At 36.9% G+C, this 27,235-nt stretch overlaps 1 protein-coding gene across 2 annotated transcripts in view; it reads right to left on the bottom strand.

Annotated features, from left to right (window-relative positions):
- The window catches only part of ILRUN (inflammation and lipid regulator with UBA-like and NBR1-like domains), a 116,068-nt gene that overhangs the window by 20,629 nt on the left and 68,204 nt on the right, over nt 1-27,235 (bottom strand). For both annotated transcript variants that reach the window (XM_037842663.1, XM_037842664.1), the window contains exon 3: nt 26,857-27,054. In XM_037842663.1, the coding sequence (XP_037698591.1) occupies nt 26,857-27,054 (198 nt within the window). The remainder of the gene's footprint in view (nt 1-26,856; nt 27,055-27,235) is intronic.

Raw genomic sequence — 27,235 nt, 5'->3', positions numbered from 1 at the left:
ATGCTTATAATTACTAGAATCACAACTTATCAATCCCACCCCACTCCCATTTTATTTTTATTTTTATTTTTTTTGCAATTTAGTGACCATATATTGCCCAAACTAGGATACCTGAGAGTGTAAGAGGGAGCTATTAATAATTATACCAGGACAACAGGTATAAACCAGGACTAACCAAGGCAAACTGAGAAATACATCACCCTGGCTATTTCATGATCTATGTGATTGAAAGATACCAAGGATTTATTATGCCTCAGACTTTCTAAAGTGATCCAATTTAACACCAACTTTCTTTTTCTGTCAAATAAGGAAATTCTCCTGCCTATCTACACTGAAACCATAAGAGATTTTTTTTTTTTTTTTTTTTTTTTTTTTTTTTAAGATGCATCACAGGACTTTGGTCATAATTCAGTTGATTTCGTCAACTGTCAAGGCTGAGGGTTCAAAGAGAAGAATAAAGAAAGTGGCAATTTCTTTGATGTTCAGCACCTAACTTCAGAGAACAGTGGTGTCAACTTTCCTCCTGGAAGCGTTTCAAAAAGCAGGCTAGAGAGAGGCCAAGAAGCTTTCAAATGAATGTACCCTGCTGAAAACAAATATGAAAAATTGTCCAGGCTCGTAAATAGCTATCAAACGAATGACACGAAAAGGTAAATAAAATTTATCAGGTGGTTACCTGGAAATATAAACATAATTATAAACCTAGAGTACATAAAAAAGAATAGTAAAGAAAACTGAGGAAAACACACAAGGGCTGCGTCTATTCTCAATTTTTTAATGTGGGTTCTTTATCTAAAAGAAAGGGCTCTTAAGAGTGTCATAAAGCCATACATACTCAATTTAAGTTTAGTTTTGTGTTTTAGGGGCTGTATTAAGAACTAGTTGTATTCTAACATCTATGAACCAGAGCCCAGTAAGTGGAGATCCAGTGACATCTGCTGTTCACTTTTAGAGTCAGCACCTCCTTTCACTTCTAAGACAAGGCTACGTCCATTACAGACACAATTATAATTAAAGAAAATGTAAATCCTCATATAAACTAGTACCGTAAAAGTTCTACTTGTTGATTTCAACACAAGCTGGGACATAAAGCATAACACTTAATTTAAAAATCTGGGACAGTGCCAGCAATGGAGAGTTATAGGACTTGTGTTCAAGGATCTAAGTCAATCACATAAACCAACACCTAAATATGTAGGCCTTAAAGAACAATCCAATGGCGGACAGCCTGCAGCAAACTCATTCCATGCTTTCCCATTCTAGTTTTCCAACCAAAGGTAGTATTCTTTCACGCTGTTTGTTTCTCAAACAGACATATACTGTTTTAAAGTACATTTATACCCACTTCTTATCCTCCACCCACCTGTTTTCTAGAATTCTTTTGTAATTATATATTATGTTTACCAGACTCAGCTGCAGGTTATATGCTTCATTCTCTTAGTTCAGGAAACTAAAAGCTTACGAGAAAGGATAATATTCTGAAAGCTATTATCAGTAAATGAGAGGAATGACAATTTTTTTTCCTGGTTCATGGGCTTTTAAAACTAAAGCTTCTTTAAAATAACTCACTGGATCTTATAGTTAAGCATCTCACTCACTTCACCTTAGCTATTGCTCTGTACTGTTCAGATTCTACAAAGCAGCTATGAAAGGAAGAACACTTAAGAAGCCACTGATTTATAAATACCAATCAAAAACAATACATTTCTGATCCTCCAAAATTAATACCATAATGGGTAATTATGAAGAGCAAAACATGCCTTCGATACGGTATAATCTCAGCTATCTAGATACCACCTCTAGATCTCAAATTCCAGAATGTGCTTATTCCCTGAACGTTGTATTTTTTTTAATCAGATAAAAAAAGATGGTAAAGATGAGCCCAATATGCTTGTTCCAGAGAGGATGACCATTTCCAGTTCTTTCCAGGATGCCTTGATTACTAAGATAAGAACCAACTGCAAGTCAGATATTTTACCATTGGTGAAGATAAAATCACAGTTTGAAGGAAACTTAGGGGTCATCTAATACAACTAATTCACTTTCTAGATAAAGGATTTGAGACCTGGAGGGGTAAGTGACGGCACCAAGGTTAGACTTCACGTTAGAAGCAGATCTAGATGACTACTAAGTTTCTAGCTCTTAAGATACCATGTAAAACTCACATCTACACCTGTTTCTTCTCAACAGGAACTTAGGACCAAGAATTCAAGGATTTAAAGCTATAGTTAAATAAGTCCCATTTCCTAAGCCATAGACATACGATCTTTGGCACCAAAAAGAAGGGGCCAACAGGATGTCCCAGAAAAGTAGCTAAGTAGAATCAAGTGCCAACCTCACACAATCAGGACTTAGAAAGCAGATGGAGAAATTGCCTTTACAGTGTCTGTCCTTAAGGTGTTTTTGTGTGTGTGTGTGTGTGTGTGTGTTTTAACTTTTTGTTTCGAAATACTTTCCAACCCATAGGACAGTTGAAAAAGAATACAAACTGCATACAGAGAACTCCAACACACCCCTACCTATGTAGACACAAAATCCACTAATTTTAACACCTTGCCATATTTGCCCTAGCATTCCATCCATCCGTCTATCAACCCACACTCCAAACACTTGAGTGTAACTTGCATATATCAATCATGCTCCTTGAACACTTAATACTGCCATGTACATTTGCCAAGAACAAGGACACTCACTCATGTAATCATCCCAAGTGCAGTTATCAAGCTCAAGAAACCCAACACTAATACAAAGCCCACAGCCCACAGTCCAACCTTTTATTATCTCTCAACAATGTTCCCATGAGCCTTTTCTCCTCCCTTTTTAGATCCCACCCAGGATCATGCATTGCATTTAATTGTCATTGTCTCTTTTGGTGCTCACATTTTATTCTTCTTTTTAAATTATGGGAACATATTTACCACATAAACTTTCCAAACACAACCACTACTAAGCATGCTATTCAATGGTATTAATCACATTCACAATACTGCAGTATCCTCACCACTCTCTACAAACCAAACTCTCCCATCTCCTGAAACAGAAACCCTAGACCCACCACACATCAACTCCCCACACCCCTGCCCCTACCCATCGCAACCTGTATTCCAACTTCTGTCTCTATTAGCTTGCATGTTCTCCTATATTTTCTTTGTAGTTACCACATTTAAGCAATCCTATTTACTTTGATACCAACCCAGCTTCAATGGTATACACCAACAATGTCCCTCTACCTATACCCTCCAAACCCCCACCTTTAGGTAGTTCTGTCAAAATTATATAATGTTTATAAACTATGACTTCAAAACCACTGATTTATTACATTTCATGCATTTGCCTTTTTGATCCTGTAGGAAGTAAAAACCAGAAATACAGTAGTACTGGCATTTATATTTAACCATATCATTACTCACACAGGAGATCTTTATTGCTTCCTGCAGCTTTGATCTACTGTCTAATCTCTTTCAACTTGCAGAACTCTCTTTAGCATCTCCTCGGGCTGGCCTAGTGATGATGAACTCCTTTAGTTTTTGTTTATCTGGGAATGTCTTAATCTCTCCCTCATTTTTGAAAGACAGTTTTGGCAGATACAGAATTCCTGGGTGGCCATTTTTTGCTCCCAGTACTTTAAATATATCATCCCCACTGCCTTCTTGCCTCCATAGATTCCCATGAGGAATCTTACTGAGGTTCCCTTGTATGTGACACACTACTACTCTAGGGCAGCTTTCAGAACTCTCTTTATCATTGGAACTCAACAGTTTGATTATAACATAGCATTATGTGGGTCTATTTGGGTTTATCCTGTTTGGGGGTTCATTGAGCATCTTGAATGTGTATATTCATGCCTTCATTAAATTTGGGAAGTGTTCAGCCATTATTTCTTTGAGTATTCTCTCTGCCCCTATCTCTCTTTCTTCTCCTTCTGGGACTCCTACAATGTGTATTTTGGTTAATTTGATGGTGTCCCACAGGCTTCTCAGGTTCTGTTCACTTTTCTTCATTCTTTTTTCTTTTTGCTCCTCAGACTGGATGATTTCAACTATCTTATCTTCGAGTTCACTCATTCTTTCTTCTGCCAGCTCAGTCTGTTGTTGAACCCCTCTAGGGAATTTTTCATTTTTTTACTGTATTTTCAGCTCTGTTTGGCTCTTTTTCACAATTTCCATCTCTTTATTGATATTCTCTGTGTCTATGCATCATTTTCCTGACTTCCTTTAGTTCTCTGTCCATGTTTTCCTTTAGCTCTTTGAGCATATTGAGGACCATCCTTTAAAGTCTTTATCTGGTATATCCCAGGTCTGGTCCTCCTCACTGATAGTTTCTAGATAAGGGAGGGTACACTGCACCCTCTGGTACTTCAACCGAGGATCCATACTGGCAGCACAGGTCTGCTCTGTGCAAACTGGTGATGGTGGGGGAGGGGTCAGCAAGGCTGCTACAAAATCCTACCACTTTTAAGTAGCCTTTTTCTTGATTCAGCACTCCTCCTATTACTGCAGTTCTTGATCTGTGATGTATCTGCCACTTCTTGCTCACTGTTCAAACCTTCTGTGAGGGGACAGAGTCCTTTTACATCTCATCTGCCACCTTAATCAGGGCAGAATTACACTGACTTTTTTAGAAGCACCTGAGCCAGAATTTGGAGCTAAAAAGTACTATAAATATTGTTTCATACAACTCATCCCTTTTAGAGATGACAAAACCTCATTATTACAGTATAAACTTCCTTTTATAGAAATGTATAATAAATTACCACAGAGAGAACATAATTCTTTTATTTCTTAAGCTTAGACTATCAGAAGGATAGAGAAAAAGGAAAATGTTTTTATTTGGAACCCAAGTCCATAATCTTAATGAATTATACTGACATACAAAGACATTTTGCACTATCGTAAAAGTGTGTAAAAAACCAAACACCTGCATATATCTAAAAGCTAACACCACAGGTCAAACTGCATTACAATAAACATAAGTAAGCATCCACAATTTGTCCACTAAAGTAGAATAGCTAAAAATCAATATGATATTCCACCTTCTTCTGGGAGTAGGCATTACGTATTTTTACACTGCTGTACATATATACTAGGGTTGAACAAATAAGTAAAAATATATGATGAAGGGTGGAGAAAGGTCACTGCAGAGAAGGAAATTACCAATAAGCAAGAAAAGGATAGAATTGAATCCTTTAGTATCAGATTAAAGTCAGAGACACAGATATAAACTCTTGATTAATATATATATACAGATAATGAAATATAGAAACAAATGGAAAATTATGGGAAGATGGCAGAGTAGGAAGCTCCAGGACCCATCCCTCCACCAAAACAAAGGATATGAGGAAAGCAATCAAAGAACAATATGGGAATCTCTTTGAGACTCTCAGTAGGAACTAAACAGAAATACTGGAGTTGAAGCACACAATAAACTGAAATGAAAAATTCCCTAGATGGTTTCAACAGCAGATTAGAGGTAGCAGAAGAAAACAATCAGTGATCTTGAAGACAAGACAACTAAAATGATTCAGACTGAGGAGCAGGAAAAAAAAGAGTAAGAAAAAACAGCTGAATACCATCATGTATACATCAATATACACATTATGGGAGTCCCAGAAGGAGAAGAAAGAAAGAGGCAGAAAGAGTCAAAGAAATAAAGGCAGAAAATCCCCCAAATTTAACAAACGATATGACTATGCATGTTTGAGAAGCCCAATAAACCCCAAACAGAACGAACTCAAAGAAAACTACATCCAAACACATAGTAATGAAACTGCCAAGGGCAAGAAGAGATTCTGAAAGCTTCAAGAAAGAAAAGCAATGAGTTATACACAGGAAATCTTAAAAGTTCAAATGCTGATTTCTCATGAGAAACTATGGAGGCAAGAAGGCAGTGGTATAAAGTATTTAAATTGTTGAAAGAAAACAATTGCCAAGCAAAGATATTATATCCTGCAAGACTTTCTTTCAAAAATAAGGGAGAGATTAAGACATTCCCAGATAAACAAAAGATGAGGGAGTTCATTACCAGTAGACCTGCCATACAAGCAATACTAAAGGGAACTCTTCGGACTGAAAAAGGAAAGGACATGAGACAGTGAATTAAATGGCATAAAGAAATAAAGAACTCCAAAAAAGGTAATCATATGAGTAATTATAAATGCCAGTCACACTGTGTTGTATTTTTTGTTATGTAATTCCAATTCTTATTTCTTACAAGTGTTTATTAAAAATGCAAATGTGGAGAACCTAAGATAGCGGCTAGGAGAGACAGGGCAAAAAAAACACCTCCGTGAAAAATACTAGATAAAAGCCAGAAAGTGACCCAGAACACAAGTTCCAGCAATGCACCGCTGGATAAGGTCTGCTAAATCCACAGGGACCATGCACTTGGTGAAACCGGAGACTGCGTTCTGAAATGAGTGAGTAAGCCGCTGAATATCTGGCAGCCACGATGCAGTGTGGGGAAACTGAGGGTTGGTGTTTGGAGGCGGACTAGTTCTTTTTTTAAAAAAACCCCAAAGCAGCAGCAGATACGGCAGTGAGAACCGCACAGTGAAGCGTGGCAGGAATTGGCTGTGCATACGCCTCAATATCTGGCACGGAAGATAGCCTTTCACGCACCCGCTGCTAATTATCTTGGAGTGAGGAAGGCAGAGGTGAGTCAAAAGGGGATAAAAACCATGCCCCTTGCGGCCATCTTCCCGGAGGGCTGGGAACGCTCCTGCCTGGCGCCGGAGCCATAGCCCAGAGCCGCGCCAAAAACCCAAAGGGACAGGAAGTGTTTCCAACATCACACGCACACGCCACAATATCAGGTGTGGACAATAGCCTTTCATGCACCCAAAGCTAATTGTCCCAGAGCTGGGAAGGCAGAGCTGTGCGAAAAGCGGGAAATTCACATGCCCCATACAGCCATCCTTAAAGCAGGCTGGGAACGTACCTACATGGCCCGGCGGCCCAGAACTTCCCTTGAGGGACTGTGTGCACTTGTGATGTAGCACAACCTTTCCTCAGCAGAGACCCTAGAAGGGCATGGCTTGAAAGAGGTACCCACTAGGAAATCCCAGGGACCATACGCCAAAACCAAAGACTTGTGGATCAGCAGCAGAGACAATCAGTAGTGAGACTGAAGTGAGGGTTTAGACTCTTGCAACAGCCTTAAATCTCCAGGAACATCTGGGAGGTTTGATTATTAAAGCTGCCCTGCCTCCCTAACTGCTCAGACACATGCCCCCACATTCAGGGCAGACAGCACCAATAACACACCCAAACTTGGTGCACCAATTGGACCCCACAAGAATCAGACCCCCACACACCACAAAGACAAAGTTGGGGAGAACTGACTTGAGGGGAATAGGTGACTCGTGGATGCCATCTGCTGGTTAGTTAGAGAAAGTGTATGCCACCAAGCTGTAGATCTGACAAATTAAGAGATTCATCTTTGAATAATCTTACATATCCAAAAAGAACCCTATCAAGTAAAACAAATGTCAAGAGCCCAAAAACAACAGAAAATTTTAAAGCATATGATAAAATCAGATGATATGGATAACCCAAACCCAAACACCCAAATCAAAAGATCAGAGGAGACACAGTAATTGGAGCAATTAATCAAAGAACTAAAGACAAACAATGAGAGCATGGCACAGGATATAAAGGACATGAAGAAGGCCCTAGAAGAGCATAAAGAAGAAACTGAAAGAGTAAATAAAAAAAAATAGATGATCTCATGGAAATAAAAAACTGTTGACCAAATTAAAAAGATTCTGGATACTCATAGTACAAGACTAGTGGAAAGTGAACAATGAATCAGTGACCTCAAGGACCACAGAATGGAAAATGAAAGAACAAAAGAAAGAATGGGGAAAAAAATTGAAAAAATTGAAATGGACCTCAGGGATATGATAGATAAAATAAAACTTCCAAATATAAGACTCATTGGTGTCCCAGAAGGGGAAGAGAAGGGTAAAGGTCTAGAAAGTGTATTCAAAGAAATTGTTGGGGAAAACTTCCCAAACCTTCTACACAATATAAATACACAAAGCATAAATGCCCAGTGAACTCCATATAGAATAAATCCAAATAAACCCTCTCCAAAACATATTCTGATCAGACTGTCAAATATTGAAGAGAAGGAGCAAGTTCTGAAAACAGCAAGAGAAAAGCAATTTACCACATATAAAGGAAACAACAAAGACTAAGCAGTGACTACTCAGCAGCCACCATGGAGGAGAGAAGGCAGTGGCAAGACATATTTAAAATTCTGAGTGAGAAAAATTTCCAAGCAAGAATACTTTATCCAGCAAAGCTCTCCTTCAAATTTGAGGGAGAGCTTAAATTTTTCACAAACAAATGCTAAGAGATTTTGCTAATGAAAGTCCTGCCCTACTTCAGATACTAAAGGGAGCCCTACCAACAGAGAAATGGGGAGAGGAGAGAGAGATATGGAGAAAGGCTCAGTACTAAAAAAGATTCAATTTTGGTTCATTAAAGGACATTAAGAGAGAGAGGGAAAAAATATTTCTGACAAACATAAACCAAAGGATAGGATGGCTGATTCAAGAAATGCCTTCACAGTAATAACACTGAATGTAAATGGATTAAACTCCCCAATTAGAAGATATAGATTGGCAGAATGGATCAAAAAATATGAACCATCAATATGTTGCTACAAGAGACTCATCTTAGACACAGGGACACAAAGAAATTGAAAGGAAAGGATGGAAAAAATATTTCATGCCAGCTACAGCCAAAAGAAAGCAGGAATAGCAATATTAATCTCAGATAAAATAGACTGTAAATGCCAGGATGTTATGAGAGACAAAGAAGTCCACTACATACTAATAAAAGGGGCAATTCAACAAGAAATAACAATCATAAATGGTTATGCACCCAATTATGGTGCCACAAAATACATGAGACAAACACTGGCAAAACTAAAGGAGGCAATGGATGGTTCCACAATAATTGTGGGAGACTTCAACACATCACTCTCTCCTATAGATACATCAACCAGACAGAAGACCAATAAGGAAACTGAAAACCTAAACAATCTGATAAATGAATTGGATTTAACAGACATATACAGAACATCACATCCCAAATCACCAGGATACACACTCTTCTCTAGTGATCACAGAACTTTCTCCAGAACAGACCATATGCTGGGACATAAAACAAGCCCAATAAATTAAAAAAAATTGAAATTATTCAAAGCACATTCTCTGACCATAATGGAATACAATTAGAAGTCAATAATCATCAGAGACTTAGAAAATTCACAAACACCTGGAGGTTAAACATCACAGTCCTAAATTAAATGGTTTATTAATGTAGAATGTAGGGGAACTAATGATAGAGAGCAATTAATAAAGGGGGAACGATAACCCAGTAAGAACACATAAGCTGTCATGGGTAAATTTAATGTTCTGGGAATGCCCAGGAATGACTACGGTTTGTTAATTTCTGATGGGTATGGTAGGAACAAGTTCACAGAAATGTTGCTATATTAGGTTTTCTTGGGGTAGAGTAGGAACGTGTTGGAAGTAAAGTAGTTATTTTAGGTTAGGTGTCTTTTTCTTACTTCCTGGTTATGCTTTGTTTGAAATGTTTTTTTATTGCATATCTTTTTAAAAAAAATTTTTTATATAGTTAATTAAAAAAAAAGTTAATGATAATCAATGCAATATATGATACTGAAGTGGATCTAAGAATGGAGGAGAAAAGCTCAAAGGGGGACATAAGGGACAACTGGAATATAGAATTTAAGCTTTATATACATATTAATTTTCTTGAATTAACTGCAGTTCAGTTAATGACATAAGTGAATATCCTTGTTTGTAGGAAATATGCATGGAAGTGTTATGAGTTCAAGGAGTATGATATATGCAACCTGCTCTCAAATGTTCAGAAGATGATAAATACGTAGATAGATAATTGACAGAAAGATAACAGATATAGTTGAAAGAAAGGGGGCAGAGAGTGAGGGATGGATGGATGGAGGGAGGGAGGGAGGGAAGGAAGGAAGGAAGGAAAGAGAAAGAAAGGTACTGCAAAGGTAGCAAAATGTAAAATTGGTAGACAAGAATATCTGGGGGTGGGGGGTGTTGGAGTTCTCTGCATGGGGTTCATATTATATTTGCAACTGTCCTATATGTTTGAAATTATTTCAAAAAAATGCAAATGTATAAAAAGTAATTATAAATCAATGGTTCTGGACATGCAATGTACAAAAATATCATTTGTAACAAGTACAAAAAAAAGATGGGATGATGGAGGGGTATATGGGCGGTATATGTATATGCTATTGAAGATAAGCTGTTATCAAATCAAATAGGACTGTTATAGATTTAGGATGTTAATTTTTAATCCCATGGTAACCACAAAGAAAATAATGAAAAATATATTCAGAAAGAGAAAAGAAGGGATTCAAAATGATACAATACAAATGAAGAAATATACATGGAAGTAGGTATTAATGGAAGAATTAAGGGTCAAAAAGGGTATAAGACTTACAAGACAAAATAGCAAATGGCAGATTAAAGTCCTGCATTATCAGTAGTTACCTTATAAACACATATACACCCAATGGCAGAGCCCTAAAATATATGAAACAAATACTGACAGACTGGAAAAGCAGAAATAGACAGTTCTACATTAATAGTAGGAGACTTCAATACACCACTTTCAATAATGGATAAAACATCTAGTCAGAAGACCAAAAAGAAAATAGATGACTTGAGTGATACTCTAAACCAGCTAGACCTAACAGACAGATACAGACACTTCAACTTCACCCAACAACAGCAAAACACATTCCTCTCTAGTGCACATGGATCATTCTCCATTAAAACCATATGTTAAGTCACAAAACAAATCTTATTAAACTCAAAAATACTGAAATCATACAATGTATCTTCTCCGACCAGAAGAGAATGAAGCTAGAAATCAATAACAGAGGGAAAAATGGAAAATTCACAAACGTGGAAATTCTTAAACAACCAATGGGTCAAAGAAGAAACTGCATGGGAAATTAGGAAGAAATCTTGAGGCAAATGAAAATATACCAAAACTTCATGGGATAAAGCAAAAGTAGTGTTGAGAGGGAAATTTGTAGTTCTAAATGCTTACATTATAAAAGAAGAAAGATCTGAAATCAGAGACCTAGCATCACAACTGGAGGATCCAGAAAAAGAAGAGCAAACTAAACCCAAGGAGCAGAAGGGAAAAAACAAAGATTAGAGCAGAGATAAATGAAACAGAGCATTAAAAAAACAATAGAATCAACAAAACCAAAAGTTGGTTCTTCGAAAGGATCAATAAAATTGACAATCCTTTGGCTGGATTATAAGAAGATACTATGAACAACCATATGCCAACAATTATATAACCTAGATGAAATGGACAAATTCCTAGAAACACGCAAACTACACCGACTCAAGAAAACAGAGATCTAAATGGGTTAATAAAAAGTAAAGAGATTAAACCATTAATCAAAAACCTCTCAGTAAAGAAAAGCCCAGGGTCAGATGGCTTCACTGGTGAAATTTTAACAAAGTTTCAAAGAAGTATTAACACCAATCCTACTCAGACTCTTCCAAAATCTTGAAAAGGAATACTTAACTCATTGCATGATGCCAACATCACCCTAAAAGCAAAGCCAAATAAAAACCAAAAGAAAATTACAGACCAATATCCCTTATGAAAAACTTAGGGTGGTCACTGCCTAGACATCTCTGAAGATCAGGAAAGTGATTAAACTAGAGGGAGAGGAAGCAACAGACAAAATTCTCAACAAAATACTAGTAAATCAAATCCAACAGCACATTAAAAGAATTACACACCATGACCAAGTGGGATTTATCCCAGATATACAAAGGTGGTTCAACATATGAAAATCAATTAATATAATACACCACATTAACAAGACAAAGGGAAAAAAAACACATGATGATCTCAATTGATGCCAAAAAGGCATCTGACAAAATCCAGCATCCCTTCTTAATAAAAACACTTAGAAAACTAGGAATAGAAGCTCAACACGATAAAGGGCATACATGAAAGCTAACATTATACTTGATGAAAGACTAAAAGATATGGAAGGCAGTTTGTTGGTTCCTCAGAAAGTATAGAATTACCATATGACCCAGTAATCTCATTTCTAGGTATTTACCCAGAAGAATTGAAAGCAGGGACTCAAACAATTTTCACACTGATGTTCACAGCAGCACTATTCACAATTGCAAAAGGTGGAAGCAACCAAAGCGTCCATCAGCTGATGAATGGATAAGCAAAATGTGGTGTGTGTGTGTGTGTGTGTGTGTGTATGTATATATATATATATATATATATATATATATAAAATGGCATATTATGCAGCTATAAAAAGGAGTGAAATCCTGATACATGTAGCAACACAGATGAACCTTGAAGACATCATGTTGAGTGAAGTAAGCCAGACACAAAAGGTCAAATATTGTGTGATCTCACTGATATAAAATAATTAAATAATTCAGAGTCAGAAACTTGAATATAGGTTACGAAGGGGCTGAGCAGGAGAGGGGAATGGGGAGTTACTGTTTGCTTGATATCAAGTTCATCTGTTTAGGGTGATGGAAAGTTTTAGCAATGGATGATGGTGGTGGAACCATAACTTTGTGAATGTAATTTAATTAACACCACTGAACTGTATATTTGAAAAGGGATAAAAAGGGAAATTTTAGGTTGCATATAAGTTACTACAGACACACACATACACAAAACCACAGATCTGAACAACACAAAGATTGAATCCTATTATAAATAGTGGGCTAATGTTAATATCATAATTACATTGTTTCATCAATTCTAACAAAAGTACCAGACTAATGCAAAATATAAATAATAAGGAAAACTATGTGTGTTGGGGGGTAGTATATAAGAACGCTGTACTTTCCGCATGATTTTTCTGTAAGCCTACAGATGGTCTAATAAAAAAAGAAATACCTTCAAAAAAAAAGCTAACGAGAATCATTGTTTCTCCCAAAGTCATACAGCAGCTGTAAAATGGTATAATGACCCTCTTTGAGTGCCTACTGCTTTCTTACCAACAGTGCCCCCAAATCTGCTTTGTTATACCCACCTACTAATTGAAGATACCCAATTAAACCTCCCTGGCCTCATGATAACATTCAATCCCTAGTTAACCCTTGGCTTTTCTTAATCCCATCTCAGAAACAGCAACCAATCCTGAATTGATTCCTGCTTCTCTTAGAGCCTTCTCAGAATCCTTCAGCAGGAATCCAAACCTTTTGATGTGTGGTGTTCCACAATTCCCCTGGAGTGCCTTCCCATCACTGCATCAAGTAATAAATTTGATTTTGTTAGACTACAGGTGATCTTTGAACCAAGATTCCTTCCTCTCCTTCCTCCCATTCCCAGCTCCCACATGCAAAGACTCCACCCCTTCCTATCACTTTTTCTTAAATGACTGTCCTCTCCTTAAGAAGGGCAATACTCTCCCCAGTCATCAGCTGACACAATAAGGAAGGAGAGGTGCATTCATTCAATGATAAGGTGGGTCAGAAAAGATACAGAACAGTCCTAAGGATATGATGTTCCAGAAGTCTAGTGATAAAAGTGTTCCAAGGAAGACAGTCATCAGTTGGGTTCAACGCTGTTATAAGTAAGTTGAAAACTAAGAACAAACCACTGGGTTTAGTATCTTCCAGGCTTCTCACTGGTGGAGTTATGGGGATTGAAACCAGAAAGAAAAGAATTCATGAAAACAAAAGATCAGGAGGTAGAGAGAGCCAATACTGATACATTTTTTTCTACGGAATTTGTTAAGAAGGACAGTAGAGAAATGAGGAAGAAGCTGAAGGAGGAAAAGCAATATTATTATTAATACATATTGTATTAATATATTATTATATTATTTTTAACAGTGAGAAATTAAAAACAATTCAAATGTCCATTTAATAAGGACTAGATAAACGATGGCATATCTACATGAGAGAATACAGACATAAGAAGAAATGCAGATTTTTATTAACTTTATAGGGTAAGCCCTAGGATATATTAAGTGAAAAAAATTAAGCATCAGATCAATAGCTATAGTTATGACATATTTTGTTCAAGAAAAGGGGCAAATTTATATATATGTGCTAGTATGTGAAACAAACACTGAATGCATAAACCACCTGTGGGGGGAGAAAGGGACCAGCTGAAGTGGAAAGAGATGGAAGAAATACTTCTCTAAATATAACATGTAAAACAATTTTGACTTAGGAATCATAGCAATGTTTTACACACTCAAAAACTGAATTAGGCCAAAAGGGAGCTGAGTGAGAATTGGAGATAAGTAAATTTCCTGGGACAATGGTTGGTATAGCATTGGTACTCAAAAAATAGCAAATTATTTATGCAGAAGTAATTAGCACCATGGATGGCTTTTTTAAACAATGTTTACTGTGTTGCCTTGTTGGAAGTTAGAGTCAATGTTAAGGGAATGTTTGATAATCAGCTACAGTCTTTAGAAGGAAGACTATAACACTGACAATAAACCAAACACAGAAAAGATCCCCTTACTAAGATGTACTAACATTCAGTGCTGCTGACTTAGAAATGAATTACTTAGATAAAAACTTTCATCTGATAAATTTGGACATTGACTTGTCACTGTACAATGCTGTGGTATGGAAGACACAACATCAAAACAGAAACTGGTTCTAAAATCAATAAGTAATATTGCATGCAGACCACCTGCATCAAGATCATCTAGTGTGTGTTAAAAACACAATTCCTGGATCCTATCTGCAATGCACTACAACAGGTCTCATAAACAAAATCTAGGAGTTTATAATGATACCTAAAAAAAGGAGGAAATAAACCAAAATAACTTCAACTTCTCCTCCTCATCCATCAGTTTAATTAGAAGTAACTAGAGCACCAGCTCCTTAATAAAAATTATTAAAAATGAAGAATTAAGCACAGATACTACCTTTTTGTAAAAACTGAGTTTCAAGATAACCAAATAGTCATAGTTGTTGACACTTTTTTCTCCCAGAAGCATTCCACCTAATTAAAGTGGGAAAAATCACCACTTTGTGACCCCTAATGAAATGATTTAGGCAACAATCAACAATGGATGAAAACAATCAGGCAAAAGGGTGGGGACCTAGCCAATGGAGGATCAGGATGCTACTACCTGAACCCATGGATCTTAATACCACTAAAAGAGGGACAAACAGGCACTAATGCAATGCAATAGGAAGTACATAGCACCACCTATGAAGTATTCTGGCCAATCAAATTACAACCTAACCAAATTACACCTTTAGAGATAACTTTCAGTTTACAGTAAATACAAGGAATAGCAGAACAAGATAGACACCAGAAGGAAGTAAATAAACATCTAAAATCTAGAATATTCTAACAGACAAATGACTTGGCTTGTTCAACAAGTCAATAGCATTAAAAACGGGGGGGGGGGGGATGCACAAGGGTAGAAAAGGGGACTGCTCCAGATTAAAGAAGACTTTAACAACAAACAAATGCAACATGAAGTTCTTGCAGGGGTCCTGAATTGAACAATTCAACTCTGAAAAGACTTTTTTGAGACAAGTGGGGAAATTTTTGAATGTAGACTATTAGATGACACTAACGAATTTTTAAAAAATTCTGTTAGAACTATGAAGTGGTAAAATTAGGATGTCTGTGATTTGTTTTGACATACTTCAGCAAAAAGGCAGAAAGAAAAGGAAGGATGGAGATACAAGTGTAGCAAATTTCAAAAGATATTACTTTATTAAGAACAAACTTCCACGGATCCCAAACTGTGAAGACTTTAATAAGGGTTAACAGATTCTTGCCATTAACATTCTGCGTTTCAATTTGTCAGTAAAACTTCCGTGAAAGAAGTGGGATTTGAGGAGTTTGTACAGGCTGGGGTGAAATTCCTACACATCCCAGAGCAATATGGGCAGAAAGTGTAAGTGTATTTCCAACCCCCCTTCCCCCCCAGAGCTGGGGAAAAACATGGAAGCGTTGGATTTCCCCACCTGGGCTATTGCTGATTTTCCAGCAAACACTGAATACTGCCAATTTAGTGCGCCAAGCCCTCGATCTGGGGGCTTTCCCCTGTGAGGCTAGTTGCTGCAAGGGAGAGGCTAAGCCCACTTATAATTGTGCCTAGGAGATCCCCCCAGAGAGCCTCTTTGTTGCTCAGATGTGCCCCACCCTCATCAGCCTACTGGGCAGGTGAACTCACTACCCTCCCCTCTAAGTGAGAGATGACTCACAGAGGTGTGAATCCCCCTGGCAACGTGGGAAATGACTCCTGGAGATGAACCCAGACCCAGCACTGTGGGATTGAGAGGATCTTGACCAGAAGGGGGAGGAGAGATGAAGCAAAGTAGGGTTCCAGTGGCTGAAAGATTTCAAATAAAATCGAGAAGTCACTCTGGAGGGTATTCCTATGCACTATACAGTTATCACCTTTTAGTTTTTAGTGTGTTGGAATGGCTAGAGGGAAATACCTGAAGCTGTCAAACTGCAACCCAGTGACTTTGATTCTTGAAGATGATTGTATAACTATGTAGAGTGCACAGTGTGACTGTGTGACCGTGAAAACCTTGTGGCTTGCACTCCCTTTATCCAATATATGGACAGATGAGTGGAAAAATGGGGACAAAAATGAGATGAAGAACAGGGTGGGATGGAGGGGATGGAAAGATATAGGTGGTTTTGTTTTGTTTTGTTTTTTTGCTTTTATTTTTAATTTGGAGTAAGGCAAAGTTTCAAAAATTGATTCTGGTGATGAATGCACAACTGTCTGATGGTGCTCTGAATAAATGACTGTACACTGGATGACTGTAGGGTATGTGACTATATCTCAATTAAACTGTATTAAAAAAAGTAAATGAACAATGGGGGGAGGAAGGGAATGGGATGTTTTGGATATTCTTTTTTATTTTAATTTTCATTTTATTTTTGGAAGTAATGAAAATGTTCAAAGTTTGTGGTGATGCAAGCACAACTATACGAAGATACTGTGAACAACTGATTGTAAACTTTGAATGATTGTATGTTATGTGATTATATCTCAAAAAAATTGCATAAAAAAAAAACATGAAAAAGTTAGCTTTTCAATGTATCTCTTAACAAAAAAAGAAAACTCCCATGTCATTATCAGAGGTCATATTTGCTTGAGATACATTATGACAGCCAAGGGCACACAAGGCCAAATGTTTCAGTAAGCAGAATGAATACTTCTATGAAGCCTTGGACTTGCCTGATCTCTAAAATTAAATGAACTTTTATCAAAATAAAGCACTTTAAGAAATTTTAAAAAATGCTTTAGGGACAGTGTTATTGTTATTGAGTGCATTTTATTGATTACAAAACTGAGGCCCAATGATTACTTGCTCAAGGTCAACTGGTAGTATATTATGTGGCAGAATGAGAACTAGAAGTCAGATCTTTTTTTTAATCCTGATCTAGTGCTTATCAATAACACCATGGTGCACCCCCTCCCCAGCCCAGTCAGCTTTGAGGGCTCTAACGATCAGGAAATAGATACTATTTATGGAGACAAGTTTCCCTGGCAGAAAAGGAAGAAATATTAACATCCTAATAACTTAAATTTCTACAGCCTACTGTTTTAGTTTCCTAGCTGCTAAAACAAATACCATAACAGGGGGTGGCTTAAACAATGGAAATTTATTGGCTCATGGTTTTGAGACTAGGAGAAGTCCAAAATTGAGGTGTCAGCAAGGCAATGCTTTCTCCCTAAAGACTGTGGTGTTCTGGGGCTGGCTGCAGGCAAACCTTGGTTCTTGACTTTTCCATCACATGGCAGCCTCTTCTTTCTCTTCTGGTTTCCACTGACTTCCAGCTTCTGGCTGCTCCCTGTGGCTTCTCTCTAACTTTCACTCTGCTCATAAAGGACTCCAGTAAACCAGGTTTAAAGCCCAAACTAATTCAGTTGGGCCACACCTTACTGAACATCTTGAAGAGATCTTACCTACCAAAATGTGAACCAAGACCAAGAACATGTCTAACCTGGGGTACACAATTCAACCTACCACATTTACTGATAAAACATAATCTGAGTTTGTGATAACACAATTGAAGAAAATGTAGCATGAAACTACAATTATGCATCTTAAATTACTAGTTTAAATTTCAAAGTACAATTATGCTTAAGGCTAATGCCGGGAATCAAAACTATAGCTACAGTTTAAGAGCCAAATGCATGCAATTGGCATAAAATACATAGATTACAACTGGCATATTAATAATCATTTTGGTATTAATGGTAAAAAACACTGTACACATATGCTGGACATTTAAATATTGCTCATTTTATATGTAAGTATGTAGAAAAATAGCTCATAGCCTTATTTCTTCACCACTCCTGCTGAATTTCTCAACCAATCTGACTGGAACACACTTGATGTTTCTTGATGACTGCAGTATTTTCATCAAAGGACAATTTAAAATAAAATAATTCAAGCATAAGTACTCCCAAAGTTATTAAAAAAGTATTTAGTTCAACAATTAGAAAGTCAAATTCTGGACCACCGATTTACTTAATTTAACCATATATACTTTTGTTGTTTGTTGTTGTCGTTGTTGTTTTTTAAAGCCATTCCTCTCAGTAAATGTGCTTCTATGGTATTTAACCTAGGTTTCCGGTATCTTTCTACAGAGCTATGTTCACCACTTAAAAGTATAATAAGCCCCATTTGTCCTTTCTAAAAACCCAAATCCTATCTTTGATATAATAATGGACAAAAAGTATAAAATAGCATTACTGATAGTAATTAATTACCCTTAGTGAAAGCTTTGCATCCCAGAGAACTCCTGATAATACACTATGTTAACTTCATTCTCCCCTCTTCCTAAAAGAAGATAGGCTTTGTTCCCAACTTCAAAGAAACTGCTACCAGTCAGCTTCACATTTCTAGCTGGACCAATGCAAAAACTAACAAAATAAATGAAAAAAAAGGTAACTCCTCCCCCTCAACATTCTCCCAAAAGACAACTACATTACCCCCTTGGTCATCAAATTCATTGATTCAGAATGAAAGATACTGACAAAGCAGAATTTCCTAATGTTTCTTCTTTTCTTCCCATTTCTTCTTCACTTCTTTGGTCTTACATAACTTTCCCAAGCATCCCTTCTGTTCCATTTCTACACAGGGTCTTAACACTTTAAAGCATGACTAATTATTTAACCCTAAATTGAAGCAGGTCTAGAAATATCTCACACAGGGGTTCTTATGGCTCCCTTTTGGCCATCTGGACTTCTCCATCCCTACAAAAGGGAATCAAACTCACCACCCAATCACATCTGATGCAAAGAATATACTAATTCTCTCTTAATTAGCTACACTGAAAGTATGCACCTTGGGCCATAAAAGCTTGTGGCTTCTCATCTCTCTTCCAAACGACCAGTGGGTACACATTTTCCTAAAAGAGCACTGTCACCTCAAATCTATCCCCCCTTCCCAAACAGAACTCCCACACTAATACCAAACTGCACTAGTCATGCTCAACCAAAAAGGTATGCTTTTCCCTACCTTGTTTCAATCTGGAAATGTGATATTTCTCCCCATCACCAATCCAAATCTATTTAGTTAAAATACTCCCCATTTGGGAAAGCCCTTCCCAAATACAGAGGATAGAGAACTCAACACTACCATCAACTAATTGGATCTAACTGACATTTACAGAATACTCCACCCAACAATAGCAGAGTATACATTCTTTTGAATGGCACATGGAACATTCACCAAGATCTTAAGACAGTATCTCCTGGGTCATAAAAATCTACCTCAGCAAATTTAAAAGAAATGAAATCAAACAAAGTATTTTCTGCGACCATAATGGAACTTAACTAGTAACCATTAAAAAAAAACAACAGGAAAATCCCCTAACATTTGGAAATTAAACAACATATTACTATATAATCTATAGGTTAAGCAGGAAGCCTCAAGGGAAATGCGAAAATATTTTCAACCAAATGAAACTGAAAATACAATATTTCAAAATTTGGAGGATATAAATACAAATACAAAAAGCAGTGGTTAGAGGGAAATTTAAAGCAGCTACGCTATAAAAGGTGTCAAATCAAAGGTCTAAGCTTCTACCGTGAGAAACCAGAAAAAGAGCAAATAAACCCAAAGCAAACAGAAGGAAGGAAATGATGAAATATGAGCAGAAATCCACAGAGAAATAAACAAAAATCAATGAAACCAAAAGCTGGCTCTTTGAAAAGATCAATAAAACTGAGAAACCTGTCAGGGAAAAAAAAAAAAAAAAAAAAAAAAGGAGAGAAGACACAAATTAGCAATATCAAGAAGAGATATCTACTGGCCTAGAAAACACTAAATGGATAATAAGGGGATACTACAAACAACTCTATGTACATAAATTCAACAACTTAGATGAAGTGGACCAATTCCTTGAAATTACCCAAAGTAACCCAAGATGAAATAGATAGACCTGAATAGACCTATAACTATAAAAATAAATTGAATTTATAATTAAAAGCCTTCCAAAAAAGAACCCTTCAGGCCCAGATGGTTTTACTGGTAAGTCCTACTAAACATTTGGAAGAAAAATAAACACCAATTCTATATAATTTCTTAAAGAAAAGGAAAAAAAATCTGTATGATATACTGAGTTTGTAGAGCTACAATGTCAATAAGGCAACCCTAGCCACATGAGGAAATGACAATATTTTGGCTATAGAGTTAAATAAAACATATTATTAAACATTTGTTAAATCATCAAATATGTTTTAAATCAGAATATGATATACTTGCTTAATCACTTCTGATTTCCTAATATAAAAGAGAAACTATAATTTAAAAAAAAAAAAGGAAAAATGACTTTGAAGTAGATACTGAGCCAAAGCCTAACCCAGTGTAGAACTCAATTGCTTTCAAGACCCTTTCAAAACAAAGGACAAGCAAAACTTCTTTAAAAATCATATGAAGAAACTGAAAAGACATTGATCATTACAAAGCAAAATCCAGAAGTTAGCAGGCTCACAGCATTCTTTCCTAGGGCTGAATGTTCAATACTGGCATTCCCTTTATTTAAAGAAAGGAAAGCATAAGCTCTTTAAAGATCAAAGAAGAAAAACAGAGTTGAAGATAAAGATTATAGAACGAACTAATTTCTAAGTGAAAAATAGCTTTGCCATTCCAAGGAAAACTCAATTAGAGCACTATGTGGCTAGTGTCAAACCATCATTACAGCAACAGAATGCAATTTGCTTTTCAACAAGATTTTCCTCTTCAAACATACCCAACTTAAACTACAAGGATAACGCACGATTTCTAAAAATAAATTATGGCTACACTGGAGCGGTAATTAAGGAATATACACTATCAGAAAGACTAAGATATCAGAAAAGCTGAAAAGCCTTGTATATCAATTGTTTTAGACACTAAACATCATTCTGCTAAAAAATAATAATCACACATTGTTCTGTAGTTTTATACTATATACTGATAAATTAGGTATTCACCATGACTTTAATGGAAGGCAAGGAAATATTTTCTTCCTTTAGGGATAAGTTTCAATTATATTTACCTCCTTATTTTGAAAGAGACATACTCTGGTCTGATCCAGTGGCAAGTGTGCACAATGGCACTTACTAAAAATTCCCATCACACAGCAATTCAGCAAAACCTTCTTAAGAATTTCTCATCTGAAACACTTTTAACAAATATGTAAGCATTTTTGTGCAGGGGAAATGTACATATTTCCTCAATTTTAAATAATGCATTTTTTCCCTGTTTTTAATATTTCTGAAATCAGGATGCATCATCTAATCAGTGTTTCACTTAAATATGATAACGGCTCTACCTCTCTTGCCCGCAAGAAAAGTGATCATTCAACCAATAAGGCATATGAAAATAGCTGTCACATAACAATCAAGAAAGTGCAGTAAGTTTTACATATAAATATTTTACTTTGATAGGGCATCTCTAAGCAACTAAAATACTTTTTAACTCAATCCAGACGTAGAGCTACAAACCTTACCAACACATACACAAATAGAATCAATTCACAGAACTTCCTAATGGCAGACAGGAAAGGAAGTTTCCCTCTTTTTCAAAGGAAGGGGAAAAACAACTCCTATGAGACTGATTATGTGGCGGGGCAGGGCAGTGTGGGGGGGAATAGATGTAAATCTAGGGCTGTACTTCTGACATAATTTATCTTTCCAGTGGCTAAACGCTGAAGGTAGAGAAAAGCAGCTTGGAAAGACTGCCAAAGAGGAGAATCACTGCCATTCTGTCCCACCCTGGCAATTAGCTGATCTAAAGGAGAGACTCCATGGCAGAAGAGGGTCCAAGAGAACAGAAAAAACAGACTACACTGACTGCCATGCCTGCATACACATGACAAATACATTAAGTATACAGGAGAACAAAGCCACAAGTTTCTCTGATACCATGTAAAGAAAAGTGAAGGATATCTTCTAAAAAAATAAAAAAAGCAAATTATGTCTAAGTTTTTAATCTTTAAAATGGTAAATGGTTTTACAACTACTTATTTTCTTTTTAACATTAAGTTTATTAATATTTTAATAAGGAATTACACTTGGTTTTTTAAAAGAAGGAACTAACAATCAAATTCAGAATCCTTGGAACCTAACATTCTGGACCAAAGAAGTTTCTGTTAACAGAGGGGCTCTGGCTACCATAAGAAAAATGAAGGAGTTGCTTTCAAATTATCTTTATATTTTTTTCCTTCTACTAAATCCTTATCTTTTTGTTGTTTTTGATTTTTTGGGGTTGTTGATTTTTTGAATGATCAAACTAATTTAAAAATTAATTTAAAAGTAAGCAGTTTGTAGAAGAAGGATCACTGTTTCATCTGTTTTCTTGATTTTCTATGCTCCTTAGAAGTTCAAGATCCACATATCTACATTTAAAAAGTTAATCTGAATAGTACAGCCATTTATCATTGCTTTTGCCTCATGCAGAACTAGCTGGAGATGACCACCAAACAATCACTACTGCCTGGTGGCAGTGCAACCAACCTACAGTAGGCTTCGTTTTCTGGGTTGAAATAGCCTATCAATTTGATATACTTCCTCATGAATATAAACGTATTATGAATTTCCGATCTCATTTACATTTTGAAATGCCTCTTCTAAAAACATTTCCTATACAAGTCACAATCAGCTTCGGCTGGCATTTCTCTTATCAAAACAAGCAATCTGTTATTTGCAAGAGCTACTCATATTTCTGATATTGGAGAATTCTAGAGGTCAGAACTGAAATAACCACCATCATTTGGAGGATCTTCTAGGAGCAAATGAGGCAGCCTTTTGAGTCCAAGAGAAAAGAGAAAAGCTCTAAAGGTGGGGGTCATTGAATATAGCCAAAATTCCTTTTGAGGAAGAGAAATGAGCTGAAACAACATAAATGCTATTATGAAAATAAGGGAAATGGATTCTTTCTAGAAAAGACTATAGAAGACCCCACAATCCAAACAATCCAAAACAAAACAGAAAAGACAAACAACCTCTATTTTTAAAACAGAAAGATGAGGCACAGAACAGTTACTTAACTTGTCCAAGGTCATGCCCAGGCCTACAGTGCACACTCTTACCACTGCACTATACTCAATGAACTAGCAAACTAAGAGCGGACAGAAAAGCCTGGGAAGAGTCAATCATAATTAATATATGGTGGCTTACTTGTGTGTGTGTTCACAGATGTGATTTTATACAAGATACACATAATACATTCATTTACTTTCTGCCAATCATTCAATATCTCTGATATCAGGGTATATTTTACAACCAATAGTAATTTAGATTCAATGAAATATGCTAGTTTGTAAAATGGAATTAAGTTCTCTACCAGAGCAGATAAGGGTTTGCAAACTATACTCTACAGAGCCCTGGAGGTCATTTCAGAAAGAGATGACAAGTTTCATTTTTTTCTTTCCCTTTTTTAGGAGGAGAGATCTATATATGCTTTCATCAAGGAAAAGTTTCCATTGCATATGAAAATTGCTTGCAAATCAAGGAATTATTAAGAACCCTTAAAGGTACTGGATTCCACAAAGCCTTGAGAAGCCTATAAGAAGACTAAAAAAGGATCAATTTCTTTACTGCCCCAAAGATAGTATATTTCTGATGTATAATCCAATTACTTCTAGAATTTGAAAAAAACTGTTGTAAGTATAAAATTTAATGTCCCACATGGTGGTAATTATTTTTAACACTAAAAAACACAAAAAATACAAGACTTGTGTTCTCAAGCACTGGAGAACACTTAAGAAGCTTTATTTGTATCAAAGGGATAAAAACATGCATATTGTCTTCTTGCCCCCTTAAAAAGCTGACATTCATTTTAAAAATTTACTGAATGACCATTCTCCACCCTGCACTGGGCTCAGCTTTTTGAAGAGTTACCAAGATAAATCAGACATGTATCACCTTAAGTTTTAAAGGTGATGTGCCGGTTTGAATGTATTGTGTCCCCCAAATGCCATTGTCTTTGTGGTCTTGTGGGGCAGACCGTTTGGTGCTGGTTAGATTTGCTTGGAATGTGCCCCACACAGCTGTGGGTGATGGTTTTGATGAGATGTTCCCATGGAGGCATGGCCCCGCCCATTCAGGGTGGGCCTTGATCAGTGGAGCCATATAAATGAGCTGACTCAGAGAGAGGGAACTCAGTGAGTGCAGCTGTGAGTGACGTTTTGAAGAGGAGCAAGCTTGCTAGAGAGGAACATCCTGGGAGAAAGCCATTATGAAACCAGAACTTTGGAGCAGACGCCAATTACGTGCCTTCCCAGCTAACAGAGGTTTTCCAGATGCCATTGGCCATCCTCCAGTGAAGGTACCCGATTACTGATGTGTTATCTTGGACACTTTATGGCCTTAAGATTGTTAACTGTGTAGCCAAATAAACCCCCTTTTTATAAAAGCCAATCCATCTCTGGTGTTTTGCATTCCGCAGCATTAGCAAACTAGAACAGGTGATACGACATTTATCAAATTAATTGGATAGAAAGAGGCAAAATGCAAAATAGAAGCAAAGGAGAGAGGGGTGAAGAGACAATGTAATGGGAGACCAGGGGCGGGAGAACTTACTTCCAATGGTGCAGATAAGAGAAAGATTCTTAGTGAAGTTGGCCTGAGAAGGGTATCCTGAAGGAGAGGGTGGGACTTAAATATATAGAGATGGGGATAAAGGCCAGTAGAAGGGACAACAAAATGAGCAGACCATGAACACAAATAATCACTCTGCATTCTGATATGTGATAACATATTATTTGTTATTCAACAAATAGTTCACAATCTAGAGGAAGAAAAGGATAATTAAACAAACACCTAAAATACAATGTGGTAAGTATAATATAACAAGTAAATATATAATATAAACAAAAAGGGGCAAGAGAAAGTTTGTTGGGGTAGTGGCAACAGTGGGCAAAGGGTGAAGAGGGTAGGAGGAAAGATGACTTGATCAGAACCCTAAGGATAAGCAAGAGTTTAGTGGGTGGAAAAAGATAATTCAGGCAACAGGAACAACATGAACAAGGGCATGGAGAAGTGAAAGCATACGGAGTTTTCAGGGAATGGCTGTGAGGAAGTCAGGAAGGGACTGAAGATAGAGAGTGAAAATGAGGCCAGGCCAGATCATGAGGAATTGTAAGTTCCATGTTTAGGTATCTGGCTTTATTACAGCAGGCACAAAGGTTCTAGGCAGAGAATAATGTTACATAAGCAGCATAAAACACTCTTAACACTAAAAAATTCTGAGACTGTAAAAATATTAAAGTTTCCACTAGTTGCAAAAACATGTATGAGAACATCAATTCCAGAATTCCTTGAAATAACTCCAAAGGTCCCACTGGTTACTGGCCCATGAATGATATTAATGGATTTGGCGTGAAGGATGCAAGTTTTGCCTGGGAGAGGTTAAAATTCAGAAATCTACACAATATCCAAGTGCTCTGTCATAAGCAGTTAAAATACGGATTTGGAGCTCCAAAAAGAGACTATATGCATAGATATGAATTTGAGCATCACTGTGCATGGCGCACCAGTGACAGCTGAAGTGACGTGACTGGATGCGTCACTGAGCATGAATGGGGCTCAGCTCAGAATCTAGTATTCCCAGAGCAAAGACAAGGCTATAGAGAGAGAGAAAGAACATTTAGAGGAGGAGGAAAAACAGGAGAGGTGTCATGCGCATCTAGGACGGTAAACATTTCGAAAAACATTTGGAGTATGCTGCCCAATGAAAACTAGAAGGTTGATCAGTCTGAAGACAGTCAAGAGGCTATTGGATATAGTAACTGAATAGTCAGTGATGACTCTGAACAGTTTCACTGGAGTGAGTAAAGGACAGATTAGGTTGAAGAGTGAATGGAAGACAGGGAAGAAGTGATAGTAAGTACAGATTCCTCTGTTCAACAAGACTGGCAATAAAGAAAATGACTGAGAGTTGTTAGTAGCCTAACAGAGCATCAGGTTGGGAGAATTAGGCAATTTTGTGCATTATCTTTTTTATGACTGGTTTCTAGAGATCTTGAGAAAAAGGACTGCCTTTGGTATAGCACCTAACATTATATAATAAAAACAGTAGCACTACTAAATCATTACTTAGAGTGCAAAATATAATACCTCATACATTTTGCTAAATTTGAATTACATACCTTCTGTAAAACGGAGAACCCTAGACTAAACCAATCCAAATCATTTATCTGCATAGGGTGACTCGTTAAAAAGAGGCCATGCCCTGTTATGCATTTGACAAGCTGTGTCCTTAATTAATTAATTAATTAAGCTGTTACCTTAATTCCTTCACCCTGAGCTGTACAAGGATATACTCACCTCCGTAGTAGAGTCCTGTAGCAGTGCACATCCGCCACTGTCCCTGATACATTCCTGCTCTGCTGGGGCTGCACATCTGGACGCTGACATCTGCAATTTCTTGGGGCTCTAGCGATCTCACCATCACCATGTTCACATGTCCAAATTGGTCTCCCCCGACATATTTAAGACAAACCCCTGGAGGCCAGGCCTCTGCCCCTGAGTTCAACAAAAGAAAAAAATGTTAGGCAACCAATGGTCCTACACTGGGTACAGTTTATTATAAAACTAGAGGAGGCTTCTCTCTTTCTCTCACACACATATATAAACCTACCCACATCCTGGAGCTGTAATATACTATCTCATATGACTGATCAGAAAGAATTATCATCAGAGTCAA

This window comes from Choloepus didactylus, chromosome 7 (genome assembly GCF_015220235.1).
Source record: "Choloepus didactylus isolate mChoDid1 chromosome 7, mChoDid1.pri, whole genome shotgun sequence".
Taxonomy (NCBI): Eukaryota; Metazoa; Chordata; class Mammalia; order Pilosa; family Megalonychidae; genus Choloepus; species Choloepus didactylus.
Note: the sequence above shows the minus strand (reverse complement) of the source record. Positions and strands in the feature narration are given on the sequence as shown.